This window comes from Vicugna pacos, chromosome 20 (genome assembly GCF_048564905.1).
Source record: "Vicugna pacos chromosome 20, VicPac4, whole genome shotgun sequence".
NCBI classification, from domain to species: Eukaryota; Metazoa; Chordata; class Mammalia; order Artiodactyla; family Camelidae; genus Vicugna; species Vicugna pacos.
The window spans coordinates 22,741,455-22,759,664 of record NC_133006.1 but is presented as its reverse complement, the minus strand read 5'-3'; the positions used below and the strand labels follow the sequence as shown (position 1 = coordinate 22,759,664).

General features: G+C 43.5%; 1 protein-coding gene across 1 annotated transcript; it reads right to left on the bottom strand.

Annotated features, from left to right (window-relative positions):
- LOC140687601 (butyrophilin-like protein 2) lies at positions 1-11,751 on the bottom strand. The gene is made up of 9 exons (XM_072944693.1): positions 11,673-11,751; positions 9,670-10,017; positions 7,724-8,005; positions 6,513-6,533; positions 4,057-4,404; positions 2,675-2,956; positions 1,878-1,980; positions 761-810; positions 1-23 (listed from the first exon to the last, which is right to left on the bottom strand). Exons 1-9 carry the CDS (start codon positions 11,749-11,751, stop codon positions 1-3), a joined length of 1,536 nt encoding a protein of 511 aa, XP_072800794.1.
- Positions 11,752-18,210: the final 6,459 nt, after the last annotated feature.

Sequence of the window (18,210 nt, the reverse complement as noted above, 5' to 3'; positions counted from 1 at the left end):
TCAGACTTTCTCCAAATCTTTATTTCTTCACATTCTTTCTTCTTCTACCTGTAGCTTCTCCTTCCTAATTCATTATAACTTTAAAATATTTTTATTTCCATTGCATTTTATTACTTGTGTTGCATTTATTGCTTATGTTTATTGTACAATTACTAATTTTAAGTTGTGTTTTTTTCACTCTAAAAAATAAGTTTGATGTTTACATATACATGACACATAACTAATTTTTCTCTTGGACTAGAATTTCTGAAAAGTTTCTTCACTCCGCATTCTCAATCAACTTTCTGAAAAAGTCTGGTGCAGGGATTCCACACTTCATGGGATTTTCAAGATTACATCTTGGTAATCAGGTTTTTCTCCTTGTATTCAGTTGTATTTTCTCTTCCTTGTTTTTAACTATATTTTTGTTTTCTCAGCCCTCCTTGCATAATTAATTGTCACTTTCCTAAAGAAACCAATCAAATACTTGGTCATTCCTCGCACTTCCTCGTCTAGGCTAAATTGCATTTCCCATTGGATTTTCTAAGGGTCCTTTGTCATCAGATATCAGATTGTGATCAGTGGGCAGGATATCAGAGAGCTTGGATACAATAGGTCACTGAAAGAATCAGTCTCCTGGTCAGATTTGAGGCCAGAGTGTGGTTAAAGCCTCTTGATTTGGTACTTGGGTGATGGTGTGAGTTCCCTTCAAGTGGCTGGTGAAAGGAGAGAAAGGCTGGGATTCAGAATATAATCCCGGTTTCCAGAATCCTAGGTTATTATTTTCCTTGGAGGAGTTGCAGAGGCTCCCTTGGGTGCAGGAAAGATGTCAAGAGAACATACATTAGGGAACCAAAGAATGAAGTGGGGAATGCAGAATTTCAGAGAAGGAAACTGAGGGGAAGGTATACACAGGGCACTTGCTGTTCATGTTATAAAAGGAGAAGCGTCCAGAGGGCGTAGTCAAGGGTGATTCTAATCTGTCCTGGGGACATGTGCAGGGAGAGGAGGAGGAGAGGAGAGGTGATGGCCCAGTACTCATTTCCATAATAACCCATTGCTCAAACCCATTCTCAGATGGCATAGAGATGACTCCACGACATTGTCCTTGGCAACACTCAGGACCAGTGCTTCCCTGTCCCTAAACTCCACCTCTCAGACCCATCTGCCTGACATGAGCCCCTCCTGGCCCAGAGCATTGAGAAGGTTGTGAAATCTCTACAGATCTCTGGCTGCTTGATTGACCTTGGGCCACACACTCGTTTTCCTCAGAAAGGATCGTTTCTGGTGAGCTGTATTTGGGTCCAATGTCTCATTCACTGCAGAGAAAGAAAATTCATTCTGATAAGAATCAGTATGGGAGCATCTTAAAATATTAATTTCATGATATTAACATCCAAATGGGCAAGCAAAAGTTATAGTAACTTAAGAAATTCAAAGTGGAAGAAATTTCTAGGGCACACCAAACAACCTATCAATCCCTGGGAAGTCTTTCCTGGGCAGAGATAACCAATAAGCATCATATTTGTAATGATTTTAGTGAAATGTTCATGCCAATAGCATCCCAGTTAAGTCTCAGCTCTCAGCCTTGAAAGCAAGGCTGGCTATGCCACATTTTTTCTTCTTCTACCTTAACTGGATCACTTGGGAATGTGGACAGGGGTGGGAGGGTGAAATGATTGTCTTTTAATCCTTTTGCTTCTATTATAACTGTAAACTCTGATCTCGTTCAGCACTGATCCTCAATTACACGTGTGTAAGCCATGGACTCTCGTGTTTTACTGATCACTGAATATCCACTGAATGCCTCTGTGTGTGCCTGCTGAAAAGAGAGGCCAGGGAAAGTGTACAGTAAGGTTCCCACCACAAAGCATGCTTCACACTGTTTCTGTTTGCCTGACTTACCTCGTCTACACCAGCACCTCCAGATCAAGCCCACAGCTCCAATAAGAAGCAATCCCCAAATAATCGGTATCATCCGTGGAAAAGTCATCCTGAACTCTGAAACGGAAACCCCAGAATCACATTAAATCATGAAATTGGGAAAATGTCAAGATCTTCCTTTTCATCTGAGCAGCTCCTGGGCTGAGGAGGAGGGTTAGAATTGGTCCTGTCAAGAAGGAATTTGGTCTTCTCCTCCTTGCTCTGCAGACGCTGAGGAGAGACCAGAGGTTTATGCTGATTTTACTGTTTGCTCCTCTCAGGAACCACCCCCTCACACACACACACAGACACACACACACGCACACACACTTCCCTTCTCTTTTCCAATTATATCATCACCATCTCTGGAACAACAAGGGTGACAAAAAGATAAAATCACCAAGTCCAAGGCCGTGAAGATAATGTTGAGGAAAATTAGTTTCTAATCCAGAAGAAAACCCATCATGAGGGGAAAAAAGTGATACCGTTTTCAGAACAGAAGAAAAGAATTTGTAGATACAGTGACAAGAGAGTCAGTTCTTGGAATTTGGTATGTAACAATGTAACAATGTAACCTTAGAGCTTTAGCTGGGGATTTCTAGAAGAGACTCAAAAGAGTAGAATCTCTAGGTGTCCAGAAGACCAGCTTTGCAAGAGCCATCAAGAGGTTTCATCAGAAAGAAAAAAGGAAAAATAGAAAAGCGTTGAGTAAGTCTGGGTCGGTGTGCGTATTTATCTCCCAAATCTGAGAGGAACGCATGGAGTCACTAACCTGAAAGAGAGAAAGCTGTCACTTTCTCCTCACCGAGAAGGGGATTGCTGATGGAGCAGGTCACGTTCACAGTGGAGCTGTCTGTGACCAGTAGAAACGCCTCCACACGGAATAGCCCGTGGCTGCCTTGAGTCAGGTCCTGGGAAAACGATGGTATTGCCTTTCCTTCCACGTCCCTCCACTGTACATGGGGCTGTGGGAACCACCCTTCTGAAGTGCACAGTAGCTTTATTTCTCCATCCTTCCATTCCTCCATGGAGATCAGAGGGGAAGAACCAAGACCTGAGGAATAGAAACCAAGGAAGGCAACTTAGAGTCTCTGAAAGTGGTTATATAGCCAGTGACTTCACCGAGAGGGAAGAGGGGGAATCAGAAGCTTGGGGAAGAGACCAAAGTTTATTGGGAAATTACACTCCACTTAGGGATGATGCTAGCAGGAGTCTTTACTTGTTTCCTTTTGTTTACATATATAATATTTTTATTTTTATTTTATGTATTCCTAAAATCATCCTAGGACAGGTTAAGGGATCCAATATATTTCAAATCCATTTTTTTTCTTCTATACCTGAAACAGAATAACTTTGACCAGGGCATGAGTCATATGGCCAAGAAAAAAAATGAAAGTGAATAAGAGAATACTCTCAAAGATCAAAATCCTATACATATATGTGTCCAATGGCAAAAATGATAGCTTTCTTTTTTTTAACATTTTTTATTTATTTATAATCATTTTACAATGTTGTGTCAAAAATTCCAATGATAGCTTTCATTTAACTTTTCAACATGCACTCCCATAGATAATTTTTAAATATATTTATTAATTTGGATACACCATAAGTGGAAGAAACAAGTAGATTATCCCTGCTTTTGGCTATGAACACAATGGAATTTGCTAACATTGGAAAACCAATTTTCACTCATAAATAGAAGCAGTGGGACATCATGATGTGGGGAGTAACTTTGCCTTTCCTCTTCCATCCCTGCCAATACTGTCAATATTTATGATTTTTGCTTCTACAGTGGATCTGGTTTAGTCTTCATCATCATAATTTCTAATAACTATGCATTTCCCAGAATTCTAACAACACACTGAAATAATGAGTCCTGTGTAGTTATGGAGTAAAATTCCCAGACTTCACTAGATGTACAGCCACTTTATGGAGATCTAGAGACGATACAAATTCTACACACACAGAATTAAATCTGGTCCACTTGTGTTTCTGGACTTGATGACATCTCTTGCACATTGGAGCGTTTAATATAAATTTGATGAGTGAATGGACATTAAGAAAATTTTAGTGCTAGAGAAAATTTCCATGAACTAGGAAGTTAAAGCAGTAGAAACAGATGTTGAATTCAAAACATCTATCTAGAGTCCTTACCTACGATCTTCAGATCCAGATTGGCTTCCTGGTAGACACCATCTTTTTCAAAAAGGCACTGGTACTGTCCATCATCTGAAATTCTGGCATTGTTTATCTGCAGGGTCAGCCTCCCCTCATTGATGGTATCGCTCACCAATACAGTCCTGCCTCTGTACTCGGCCATCTGCTCTCCAGCCACATGGTCCCCATCCATGTAGACATAAACAGCAGGATAGCGGTGGGATCGGACCCACCTCACCTCCATGCTCTGTGCATTAGTCTTAGGGGACAGGGAACAGGTTAATCGTATGTCTTCTCCCACTCTGACCAGGATGGGCTGGGAAGGTCCAATCACCTTTAAGGAAGCTGAAAAAACACAATGAAAGATTCAAAATGGAGCCAAGAGTGTCATCAGCAAGAACATTTTGGGTTGTTTAGAACCCAGGGGCATCCCGGGGGGGCTGATAATCTCATCATCATATCATTTAATCCTGTCTCAGCCAGCTTATTCAATAAGTGGGCTATCTCATTCCTCAAATACAGTAAACCATGTCATATCATATCATATCATATCATATCATATCATATCATATCATATCATGACTCTTACTTAGAACCTGACACTACATTAGGGATTAAGTTCAATATGTTTATATTAAAGTGACAAAAAATAGAGACCAATGACTTACTAAAATCACCAATAAGTGATTAAAAGCACATACTCTTAAGTCAGCTAGACAGAGATTAGAAGGCAAATATCACAATTTCTTCATGGTTTTCAGCAAACCACATAATGTCTCTAAGATTGTTTCCCACCTGTAAAATGAGGACAAATCTATTCATCTTTAAAATTATTGTAAGAAAAGAAAATAACTCCTGAAGAGGACTTGGCATAGTGCCGAGCATATAATTAACCTTTCAAAAAATTAGTCATAATTTTTAAAATCAGTAACATTATTTGACAGGGTGGGAAGTAGAAATTCAGCCTCAGGACTTCTACAGAAAGCTCAGCTTGCCTCTGAGTGCTTAGGCACAAGCCCTAACAACCAGAGGCGGCTGCGACTCTCCTGGTTCTCTCCATTAACAGCACACCCTTGAAGCTCCTGAGGGCCCAGCCCTCCTCCCGACCGGGAGCCAAGGGAAGCTCCAACTTTTCATCTTGTTTAACTGTGGTCCCAGAAGGTGTGCACAACACTAGGACATCAGGCTGTATTTTGTGTGCTGGGTTTCCAATGGACATGGCGATTTGGTTCAGATAACTCCAAGAAATGACTCTTCACCGAAAATCTTCCTAAGGGACAGAGACGTGGCTCGACCTGCCCCAGTCACAGGCTTGGCTCTCTGAGCCATAACTAACCAGTCAAGGTTTCCGTCCTGTCACAAGCAGATGCCACCCCAGGCAGGAGGGCGTCTGACTTGGAAGGTCAGGCTCACAGGTGTGCAGCTCTCCTCCAACTGTGGCGTTACCTTTGACCGTCCCAAGTCCTTCCCCTTTATCTTTATGGCCCAAAGGGGTCAGAAGTGTCACAACAGACTCTGGCAGAGATTGGGGTGTGTTTGCCACCCTAATTTTCCTCTAAAACTCCTACATGGGCTGAAAAGTGGGCTTAAACTCACCTAATGCGCAACAAGCACACATACACACACACCTACACACATTTTCCTGTAACCGGTGTTTTGAGGGAGAGTAGGGTATTGGAAGGAGAAAGTGAACGGGCAGGGAGCAGGCTGGCCATCATGGGCTGGGAGAAGAGGACACCGAAAGGAAGAAAAGGAGGAAGATGATAAAGCAATAAAGAGAAACCAAAAGCGGCTCAAAAATCAGTTGGTTATTGTTTAAACCACTTATCTGAGGTCCAATAAAATAATACCTGCATCCGACTATAAAGTGAAAAAAAACAAAACAAAAAAAAAAAAACCAGAAAATGATCACCTCACAGGCTGCATCCAGGAAAGTAACAGCCCCTCCTGACAGTGATGAGGTTGGGCCCACGGGGTGAGCAGCAGGGGCAGAAACTGCAGCAGGGCCAGAGGCGGCAGGAGCGGGGGAGGACCACCGGTTCTCATGATGCCTCTGCACTTACACCAGAAACTCACACTAGGGCTTCCAGAGCTTGGCCGGCCGCTCTGTGCCACCCTCTACACACACCAGACGCAGCTCCCTTTCCTCCCGCCCAGTAGGACGCAGCTGGCGTCTGCAGCCATCTTGGGCATCTCTCTGAGGCTCACTGGGGTCCCCACGGACACTGAAAGTGGTAGGTCATGGAGGGCAAAGGTGCCTGCGGGAGGCTGCGCTTGCTTTGTGGGTCCCTCCAGTACTAACTGAACGTGAGACAGGGCAGGTCACGCCTTGCTTTCTCATCTGGATCACGAGCAGTCGCCGTGGCTGCACATGCTTTGTCCAGGGAGCACCACCTCCCTCCGGGGAGGGCAGAGGCTCATCTAGACTCGTGCTTGCAACCACATCTACGTACCGAGCTCCGCCTGCAGTTTCTCTGGAAAAATAATGAGAATAACATATTAAACATTTTGGTCTAAGGGAAAGGAGAGAAAATGTTTCAAAAAATAATAAAATCAAGTCCTCCATTTTATTGATATGCTTGATTCATAAGAAAGAAACTAAATGCAGAAAAATAATAATTTTTTTCCCACCAATCTCCTAGTGGTCCAGCTGCTTTTCCTTTTCTCTGTGCAACAAAAATGCTCTTGGGTCAACCACCTACACACATTTCAACCGCCCTCTGATTCTGTTTGTTTCTGCCTGTATTTAACATACTAGTATTTAACTATTTTATTAAAATAATATTATGTTTATAAATGCATCAAATGTATAAAATATATGGACATAGACAATTATCACCCATAATTACACACTGAGAGATAAAACATATAAATATATGTATATGTTTTATAATTTATATATATATATATATATAGTTGGCTCCTTTTGACATTAACATACAATATTTATTTTAACTTTTTTCCCTGTATCCATTTATATGAGTAACTGTGTACTTGCATCCTTATATCTAAATATAGAGTATGTCCCAAAACTCTTAGCACAGTTCTAAATTTATTTACAGCCAATAAACTTTACATGATTGGAAATCTCTATTTATAGATAGATAGATGAATAGACAGATATAATCTTTATCATTGAGGAGTCCGTCATGACAATTTCTTTCAACCATTAAATTTATTTGAAAATACCATTTTTCCTCAATGCTCTAACGTATAGTAACATAATGCACTTAACACTCCACTGTTGTGTTGGGTTTCTGGCAGTAGTTTGTGTTGCTGTTTATAAATGAGGCTGTGATTACGATGCTACTATGTAAACAGCTGTCTCCATCTCTGATTAGCTTCAGATGATAGGTTCCAAGAAGTAACTGACACAAATTCAGCATAGGAAAACATTTTGGTTGAAAGAATGTAGTTATTTTCTTTACAATGTAACACATACTTGTGAGTAAAGTAAATTAATAAAAAAGAAAAAGAAGGACTTGAAAATTAATCAGGATATATAGTGTGTATATTTCTAGCCATAAATAGTTCTATAGTTTTTAATGTATATTACTAAATGTTAGATTTTTTTCTTGATTAAAAAATACTGGGTGCTATGGAACTGTCCCTGTGACCTTTCCTGCTAATCTGAGCACCTTGGTCCGGGAGGCAGAGCACTGACCTGGGATGGAGATATGTGACCCCTTCTCCTCAGTGAGCGTGGGGTTGTGGATGAAGCAGGACACGGCCTCTGGAAGGGGATTCCTGACCACGAGAGTGCTTTCCACATAGTACAAGCCATCTTCATCTTGGACGTGATGCTCAGAGACAGTCAGCAACTCTTCTCCCGTGATGTCTTGCCAAGAAACCTGAGGTTCTGGGAACCAGCCTTTTGCAGTGCACACAAGCTGGACTCCATTCTCCACAGATCCCTCCATGTGGATGTAAGGGGCGGACCCCAGACCTGAGGAAAGACACAGCCCTGAGGCCCAGAGCCCACGGAGGCACAAATAGAGGCTGAGAGTCCAGTGACGGTGCTCAGAGGGAGTGCCAGGAGTTCAGCGTTTTGGGGAGCAAACAGTGGCCCAAAGTCTTCTTCCCATTCAAACTGGAGTTTGCACACACTTTATATGTACCCCAGTCTGATTCTTTATATTTTAGTATATGAGCAGTATTTGTATGCAGATCCAGACAGGAAAATAAGGGGAAAGGACATAATGACATTTTGTTTCCATCTCTAGTACTGCAAACAAAGATTTATTCATGAACTCTCTCATGCCACAAACTCTGCCTTTTTCATCTTATTGTAGCAGGCACTTTGTCTCACCTGTTGGATAATAGCTTGACTCTAATTTAAATAGAATATTTAATATAAGGGGAGAAATCACCTCCAGGGAAAATGTTCTTCCCCTCCCTTTTGTTGGTGGTTGTGACCTTGAGATGCAAACAGATAACCTGGGGTGTGTAAAGTGGCAAGATTCATGAGGAGTTCCTCAGCCTAAATATTCCATTCCATGGGAAGATGTTTTTGAAACAGCCCAGTTTTATACAATCAGGAAATTCTTTCTGTATTCAACACAACTCTCAAACCCAAACAAAGGTGATTATATTTTCCATAGATGGTGATTCTGTCTCTATCACTTGCCGGAAGACAGAGACCCACTTCCTCAGTTAGGGCCTTAGAAAATGCATGTTTGGTTTTCAGATATTCCTGGTGAAACGCCTTGGTATGTGCCCTCCACTGTGCACATCTCACAAGCACGGGGATTTCCTCCACTTTGAATCACCCTGAACATATTAGCAGTAATAATCATAGTCACAGGTGGTACTCAAAAAGGTGTCAGGGAACAGCCTCATGGGGGAGCAAAGAAGGAAGCAGCATCGGCCAGAGACTTTAGCACCTCCAGAGAGCCATTTCTCCAATGAGGGAAAGAGATTCACCTGATTTTGTCTTTAGCACATGATGGAGTTACTCCTGCCAGGGAACCATGTGATAGTCCACTTTTCAGATATTTTGTTTTCCCACAGAGAAATCCTTTCTTCACTCTCCTTCTTCCAACTCCTCCCTACTTTGCCAACACAACAGCATCATACAGAACCTTGCCCTTCACAGTGGGCATGTCCAAGAGCATCCTCGATCCCCCAGTTCACTGAACAGGAGTATATGATAATCCCCACAAAACACAGTGTTCTTAACCTCTTCAGTCTCATCAGGAGCCTTCTAACGGGAGGTGTTACACAAAGAAACAAAGTGTTCACTTCTCAGTCCCTGTATTTTCAGGCTGAGTAGAGAACACAGATGTAACACAGCAACAGACCCGCCCTTGTGTGCCAGTCCGCATGGCGTGGGTTCTTGCCTCCGCAAAACTGTTAAAGGCTACATGTCATCAACTGTAAATAGTCCTCAAGAATAGTCAAAACGTGTAACTTAAATCTGGGGAAACTGTGTATGGGTGAGCTCACTTTAAAGACTTCAGAAGCACTTGCCTTCAAGTGAATCGGGAATGGAGAACTGGGCAGTAGCAATTACCTTGATGACGCAAAGGGAATTCTTCCGTTGGCAATAAGCTCACCACAAATTAATATACCTCTCTTTCCAAGACCTTATGTCTTTCCCCCGATATTCACCTGCTACTCTGAGCCACAAGCTTGTCTCCCCACAGTAGTTTCCCTCTTGGAAGCGGCACCAGTACTGCCCATCGTCGGATGGTTGGATGCTGTGAATCTTCAGAGCCACGGTTCCCTCAGCAATGTTGTCCTGTATCCACTCTGCCCGGTCTCTGTATCCCTCCATCTGTGTCCCCGTCACCTCAGCTCCGTCCCGGTACGCGAACACGGGTGTGCTGGGCTCTGAGCGGTGCCACCGCACTTCCATGTGCGCTGCGGTTCTCCTGGGAAGGAGCTGACAGGTCAGGACGGCATCTTCTCCGACCACGGCCAGGACAGGACGGGCGGAACCAATCACTCTGAAGTCATCTACAAAAGAGGGACAACGAGAGCCAGGAAAAGCCAACTGGAGGATCAATATGTTTGCTTTGGGAGGTCCAGCCTCTCAAAATGGAGGCATCTGGAGGAGGGAAAGCTTTATTTTCAATGTTCTAGAGAAATCCAGCATTATGATGTGTGATGGGAAGTGGGGCAAATCCATTATTCTCAATGAGATTTTGAGATTTGGAATCTCAATTTCTTAATCGTTAAGATACTAAAGCCTCCATCTTAAGGTTGTTTTTATTCTCAAATAAGTTAGTGTATAAATTGATTTTTCAGTTGGGAACTTTATTAGTTAGTGACTTACTTTTTATTTTATCGTGATTTATTTTATAGTCAGTAATTTCACTTCAGTGACTGAATTATAATCAGTCATTTTTCCTAAAATTTAGGTAATAGGTTTATCCAATAGACTATTCAGCTTTTCGGGACTGCTCTTGTCCTAGGTAAAGCTTTTTTGGTTGTTTTTCTTTTTTGTTTGTTTATTTGGTTGGTTTTTTGTTTGTTTTTTGGTCTGGAGCAGGCAAGACTCCAGCGACTGGGGCTATGTAAAGTGTTGTTTTTGCAAGGACATTTTGTAGTGAATTAAGGGTCATGATTTGTGTAAAGAGTTGAAGCCTCCCAATCAAATTTTAAGTCATGTTTGACCTCTTCGTTATCTGCAAATTGAAGAGATGTTGAACAGTTCTGTCTGTTACTACGCTTAATCATTTCATCTGTCGTGTATATGATGTTTTTTCCTCATCCTAAAATGCTCCAGGGTCATTGGCACTTTCTCTGTGCAGATCCAATCTTCCTAAGAAGGAATAGCATCTTGCTTAGTTGCTGCTCGATACCAAATAGATGGTGCTCAGAGGTGACTGTGGGACTTGGGTGGTGATCTGCTTGCGTTCTGCATGGATGCAATCTAGAGATAAAGCCAGAACTGGAGTCCTACCATCTGGTTGGCTTTTTCTTTTTCTTTTTCTTTTTTTTAACACGTTAGGAAGGAGTATCACACAGAGGTTTCTGGCAGCCTCACCACATCATGTAGTTTCTGGCAGCCTCAGTCTGGAGCCTGTGTCTCCTCGGGTCCTGTCCAGAGACTCCCCACTTTGCCACCCTGTGTGTTCCTTGGGCTCCAATGTTACCCACTGACATCAAATTTTCACAATCCTGTTTCAAGGTGCAATATTTTGACCAACAAACTTTAGCTACTGAGATTTCCAAGCCTAATTCTTGGAGGTCTCCTTCTAGTTTCTTATTTCCAAGTATTTTTATGCTGTTTAATTTATGGTTAAAAGCAGCCACTCTTTTCACCCCCAAAGTGCTGTTCTGAATAGAAGCACAAGAATGGATGACTTAACGTGTTCCAGTGTTTTCCACGTACAGCCTCATTTAATCTTAAAGCCTGTGCCAGCCTATGAGACATAGGTAGGCTGTTACCCTTATCATAGAGGTGAGAAAACTAAGGCAGAAGGTATTCAAGTAAGTTCCAAAGATAACACAGCTGAGAGTGGAGGAGCCCTTTTTGGAGCACAGGTGCTCCGGCTCCTGGATCTCCACTCTTAACGTTGTACTGGCCTTTTGAATTTCGATCTCTGCACCCAGACTGGACCTCTGAGACACTCGAGTATACAGTCAAAGGAAGAAGAGCGTCCTACCTGACTGCCTCATGCTGAGCCATACAAAGAGGAAGGAGGCAGCTACGCCAGACAGACTGTATCCCGGAAAATCCACCATCCTCCCTGGAGCAAACACAAGAGGAAACATGATGGCGCCTAAATGAGGCTGTGATACAGCAAGCGTTTCTGTGGTTCCCGATGGCTGTGCAGACACGAGGGATGACATCAGTGCCTTCCACAGTCAGATGATGCAATGGGCTTGGCTCCCTTTCTCTGCATTTATCCATCATTTCCACACTCTTACTTACTGTGTTGTACTTTAAGCTCTTCGGGGGCCCTGAAGGAAGATTTCTGACAAATGAAAATGTCTTCTGGGCTAAAAGGACAAAAACACTACCATAGACCACCTGCTGTCAGCGTGCTGAAAATCTTTGGCATTTTTTTTTGTAAATAAATAACCAGACTTAGATTGTAAGCTTTAAATCAAAACATTTTAATTATAAGTTTCTGACATCTCCATTTTACCATTTAATGTAACCACCATCGATATTAAAAATGGTAAACTTTGATACTGTCAAGCGATATGATCTAACACACCTGTGTATCATCGAATTCTCAAAAACCCACGTTCCATTTACTCTTCTGTATAAAGTGCAAGTATTAAGATGCAGCAATAAGTGGTAGCTGCTGTTCAGTCAGTAGGTAAATAACCATTCCAGATTTCAAGGTCTATGCATGTACTGTTAAAATTCATGCCAAAGAAAATTACAAATTTCTAGATGTCCCGAGTCATTAGAGGAATTTTTTCAGTTAAAAAAAAAACAAAACTTCAAAAGTTAAATCCTCAGATTGCCAAGTAACCATAGAGGAAAATAAATCAATTCGTGAAGCTGGGAGCTCATTTATCCATATAAACTTAATAGACAAACGTTTTTAGGAGAGAAAGGAAAGGAAAGTGAGGGTTCTTGGAGATGAGGTGAGTTGTGTTTACCTCTGTGACCTTGGGCATCTTACTCTGTTTTCGTGAACCCCTCCTTTCTCTCGTCTCTGGAGGAGACAGTCACTCCTAACATTTCTGCAGCTGCACTGTCGCCAGACACAGAAGCAAGGCTCGGGGGCACAAGCCCAACGTCAGCCACGACAAACGAGTAACGTGGTCCTGGTTTTCTGAGTCTGGTCTAGAGCCCCTTCCTCGCCCAGCCTGCTTCACAGCAACCCTGTGAGGATCTGGTAAACTCTGGCAGCACTTCGCAAAGTTTAGAGTGGGGTGTGAGTGCAAAATACAGGAGGGAGGCATTAGGACAAGTGGCAGGGTTTCCCTGCCGGGTGCCTGCGCATCCGCATGTACACCACGTGTCTCTATGCCCCAGTTCCTCATCTTTGCCACCTTCCCCAGCCTCCCCTCACCATCCTCCACCAGCCACTCTCCAATCCACTCACGCGTCTCCCTCTTTCCTTGGGGACGAAACCAGGGGCTGCTGGGTCGTCTTCTCACTGGGTCTCAGGTGTACCCTTCATCCACAGGGCAGGTGTCCAAAGACAGGTCAGAGCCTGACGTGCTGACTGGAGGGAGAATTGAGCACAGCCAGAGCAGGTGGAGGGGCCCCTGTTTCCCCGGGGCTTTGGGTGAAGGAGGGTTTAAGCCGCCTCCCCTAAACTGAAGGAAGAGCCAAATCCCTGAAGATGAGCTTCCAATCAGACCTGCACGTTCGCCTCCTACAGCTGTAATCCTCTGAAAAGTGAAACTCAGATGGCGAGTGACCTTTGACTGGGCTGAGTTATGAGCTCCTTAGACCTGCAGACAAAACGGTGACACTGACCCTCCCCCTCTTCCTGGGGAAGCCAGGCCACGGCTGTGCCATCTCTCAGGTCCTCGCAGCGCACTGCACGCTGGGGTCTGTCTGGACCGTCCCCTCTGCCTCCCTACACATCAAGGACTCCTGTCTAATCCCAAATTTCCCCCAGAACACAGCGCTCCTGGGGCTTGGAGTCGGAAGCAATCTTGAATATCAAATACCCCTTCCCCTCTTTTCATGGTAAGAAAACAGAGTCCCAGAGAAAGGAATTACCTTCTCCAGGCTCAGAGCGCCAGGCCAGGGGTCCATCTGAGCCAGTTTATTGCTCTTACAACTTTGGTCCTTTATCTCCCTTTGCTGGCAGATAAAGAGCTTAATTATTTTCAGACATTAAACGGAAGAAATCGAATAAGCTTCTTAACACGATGTTTGGGCACAAAAATTATGATAGAGACACTGTTGTGTTTGTGTTGGTTTAGGTTAGATTTTCCTTTAAATCTTCAGTTTTTCTTGAATCAGAGTCCAAGTACCCGGGGGGTCCGCAGACACAGGCATACCTCCCTTTGTCATGCTTCCCAGATCATTGTGTTTTGGGGGGTTGTGTTTGTTTTGTTTGGGTTGGTTTTTTTGTTTGGTTTTTTTTGGGGGGGGTTTTTTACAAATTGAAGTTTTGAGGCAACCCTGAATCAATCAGGTTTATCAGCACCATTTTTCCAACAGCGTTTGCTCTCTTCATGTCTCTGTGTCACATTTTCATAATTCTCTCAACATTTCTGACTTTTTCACTATTATTCTGTTTGTTATGCTGATCTGTGATCAGTGATCTTTGATGTCATCCTACAACTCACTGAAGGCTGAGGCGATGATGAGCATTTTTTAGCAATAAAGAATTTTTAATTAAGATATGTACATTTTTTAGACATAATGCTATTGCACACTTAGTAGACCACAGTGTGGTGTAAACATAACCTTTATATGCACTGGGAAGCCAAAAAATGTATGTGACTCACTTTATTGTGATACTCGCTTTATCATAGTGGTCTGGAACCGAACCTGCAGTATCTCCAAGGTATGCCTGTATATACTCAGAAATTCAAGAGTTCGCTAGGACAATTTAAATTTAATTCTAGACGTTCATTTCAATGTAAAATACAAGCACATACAACATTATGATGTGAGAGCATTTTAGTTGATTTTTTTTTTCCTGACGTTTCTTCTCCCCTGGTACGACAGCCGATAAGTATTTGGGCCACCTGACTTGAAATCATTATTCTTTCTTTCTTTTTTTTTTTTTTTTTTGAGGTAATTAGGTTTATTTATTTATTTATTCTTAGAGGAGGTACTGGGAATTGAAAAAAATACTTAGGCATTGATGAAAGCTTCTTTGCCCTGTTTCTCTCAATTAGAGTGGAGAGGGCAGTGCCCCACTTCACCTTTGGGTCCCAGGGTGGCAATAGTGACACAGCTGTCTCTCTCCCACAATAGCTTCAAAGAGAAGAATTAAAGGGAAAGCTACCCAAGGCAAGAAGACACAGCCCTGAAGGCTCAATGCTTGGAATGAAAGTTTGCTGCCTCGAACGTTGGCACGGGATGATGCAGCAAAGGGAGAGGGATAGCGTGCATGTAACATCATCACCACTGACATGCGGAGGTCAGGGCCGACCAGGGGCAGTGTGACCGTGACATACAGGGGGAGTCAATGTTGTAACATGAGGTGAGCCTTCCCCACCCACCCTGTACTATCTCCTACCTCGGGACTTAGAAATAACCCTGGGCGGAGGGCCGTTTTTCAACCATTAATAGTTGTGAAAGCCACAGAGTTTAACTGGAAATTACTAGATTAATGCCTTTGCTATAAGACAGTATAGGGTTTGACATAAAAATTAGGATCAGGAATAGGAAAATACAGAAATTTATTTTTTCACACCCAATTTTGTGGTTTGAAACTATTCTACCCGTTACACATAATCTGTATCATCTTGATGGTATATTGTGTTGGAATTTTCCCAGGACCTTAGGACTTGTCTTTGCATTTTGTTTAGGTCAGTCATGCTACCACCAACCGACCACTTAAAGAAGCTCTGTTTAAATGTTTGTGCATCTCTTCTCAAAAAGCCCTTAAAAGGGACACCAGTTTTAAAATAAGAACTACGTCCTGAATTATGCTGTGGATTGCGAATGTTCATTTTGTGTAGGGACGTGGTCTGTGGGAGAGGTGGGTGAAGACAAAGGCTCAGAGGACAGGAAACCAGGAGGGAGGAGGATCCCAGCCAAGGCAGGAGGGAGCATGGAAGGAAAGGGAGTCATGCATCCACATGGCCACCAGAGGGCAGCAGAGACACGCTCACGGTCTGCCCCTCAAGGGCTTGAACAGAAGTTCAAGACATGATTCTCCAAGCACTGCTGTGTTGTGTGACCCACATTCATGGCTCTCTCAGCCAGTAGATGGCAAAAGGAGCCCTGAACTTAGGATGTCCAAACACAGTAGATGGCAAAAGGAGCCCTGAACTTAGGATGTCCAAGATTCGAATTCTAGTTTTCTATAAATCTGGGCAAGCTTCTTTTTTGGATGTCTGTTCATTTTGGGGGTTTCGATTTCCTTAGCTTTAACATAGGGGTCATATGGGCCCCACTCAACTTAAACTATTCCTAAAAGGGTAGAGAGAATATAATTATGACATAACGATGACACAGAGCCTCTATTTAGGTATAAAGATTCCTTATTGGGAGCAGAGAGTCTTGGAAAGTTGGGAGACTAAAACAATAGAGATAAATGAAAATAAGGAAAAAGCATTATCATGAGAGGACGTCTGGAGTCTTGCTATGAATTCAGAGAAAGTCAAGTGATAGCTATCAGCTTCTATTTTGGGGATCTGGTGGAAATCTATTTTGAGGGTTGTCAGGTAGACTTATCAGAAAGACAAGAATTATTTATTTCATGGAGTCCCCTAGCAATGGGTCTTGTAAATGCAGAGTTCTCCCCAGGCAAAAGAAACATGATCAACTTAACTCTCAACATCCTGGTGCATAGCAGTTTGTAATTCTACTGTGTTTGTGGTTTGTTTTCTGACGGGAGGGGAGGGGGCACTGGCAGAGCCCTGAGACGCCCACCCACATGCTGAGTCACGGGCCTAACCTTCCCGCAAGCACTGAAGGAAGGTCGATCCTCAGAGCTGGACGGTGGCCTTTCTTCACAAGCATGACCACCGTTCCGTTGGCACCTCGAAGAGTGTGACCCTGTCCTTCTGTTCCTTCCTCCTCCATCACCCTGATGCTCTGGAACAGCTACAGACAAGAAAGCCTGACTCTCGTTGTTTGGAAGGAGGCTGAGTTTCTGAAATATTGTTTAAAATCACATCTCTTGGATTTGTTCCTTTTGCAAATGTGTTTTCCTGACACAAACAAACAACAACAACAAAAAAAAAACAGTACTTTAAACGAATCAAACTCTCAAACCCTCATCTCCCAGGGCAGAGCTGAGCCCAGACACCGTGGACCAGCTCATTCACACCCGGCATCCTGGGAAGGCCCAGCAGCCCAGCATCTCTGTTGATGCCACAGTTGCCAGTTTTTATTTCACAGACATCAATCTCTTCACATACCAACTTCCGGCCCCTCTCAGGATAAGGAGGAGAAAAGAAACAGAACAAGAGGAGTTTCTTGGGGATTTGGGAAGGAAATGCCTAGATCCATCTGCCCTCAGCTCCTCTGGTTGGACATCTTCAGCAGGAGATCCATGAAGACTTTGAGCTGGAGGGAAAAGGAAGGAAAGGAAGACAAAGAAAGGCGCTCAAGGGTCTCGGAACTCAAACCATGCAAACGCCAAGCGCTGAGGCCCAGATGGCCTGGGTCCAGGCGAAAGTGACCTCATCTCCAAGCCCTTGCCGGCTACTCCAAAGCAACATCCTCTCTGGTTCTGGGTTTGGTGCTGTGGGGAGAAGCAGAGTGAGCTGATGGGGAGATTCAGTACAGGGACAGAGACAGAAGTAGACATAGAGATGGAGAGATATACTTGCATTTAGTAATTAAAAAAAAATTCTTCATCACATCTATGGTCTTGTCTGTGTAGTAGGGAATAAAGGTAGGAACGTTACGTTTCCCCGGCTTTCCCTGCCCGTGTTTTCTGAATGTGGCCTGCATTCTGCCAGGGAAACGGTACTATGGGATTCAGGAAGCACAGACAGGCTGCAGGTTTCCCAGGCAGGCGACACACAGGTTCATAGACAGGAATCCTGGCAGCAGCCTTGTGTTCCCAAGACATCCCTTCCCTTGGGGCTCGGGAGCAGCCGTGATGTCAGCAGGGGCCCTTATGGGTCCCAACCTCGTAAAGGCAGGGGTCTGCACTGACGTGTGCTCCTCTAGACTCCCTAACAGTTTTAAGGTATGATTCCCTGAAATAGGGAAGACTTGTAATAAATGATCTTGTTTAGCGGGTCCTCAGGGATTTCTATTTCCTGAATGAACTCTGACTAGTACAGAGGCTCCTCCCCTTTTAATGACACCAAGGCAGCCTCATTCAGGTGTCCTCAGAAATTCCCTCAAACGCACAGGAAGCTGGAGGTCAGGAGAAAACAGGGAACAATGACTAGTGTCCAAACAGAAACTTCTTTCCCATCGCCGAGAAGGGGAACTGAAAGTCTCTTCTAAAGACTCCCCAATTTAGTAATCTCATGAGGAGGACCAATCAGCGTTAAGGTCTAAATGACATCATAAGTTGCTGAGCAACCCCTTGGGTTGAAGGTGCCGTTTCATCATGGAAGATACAGAGATGTGTACTTGCT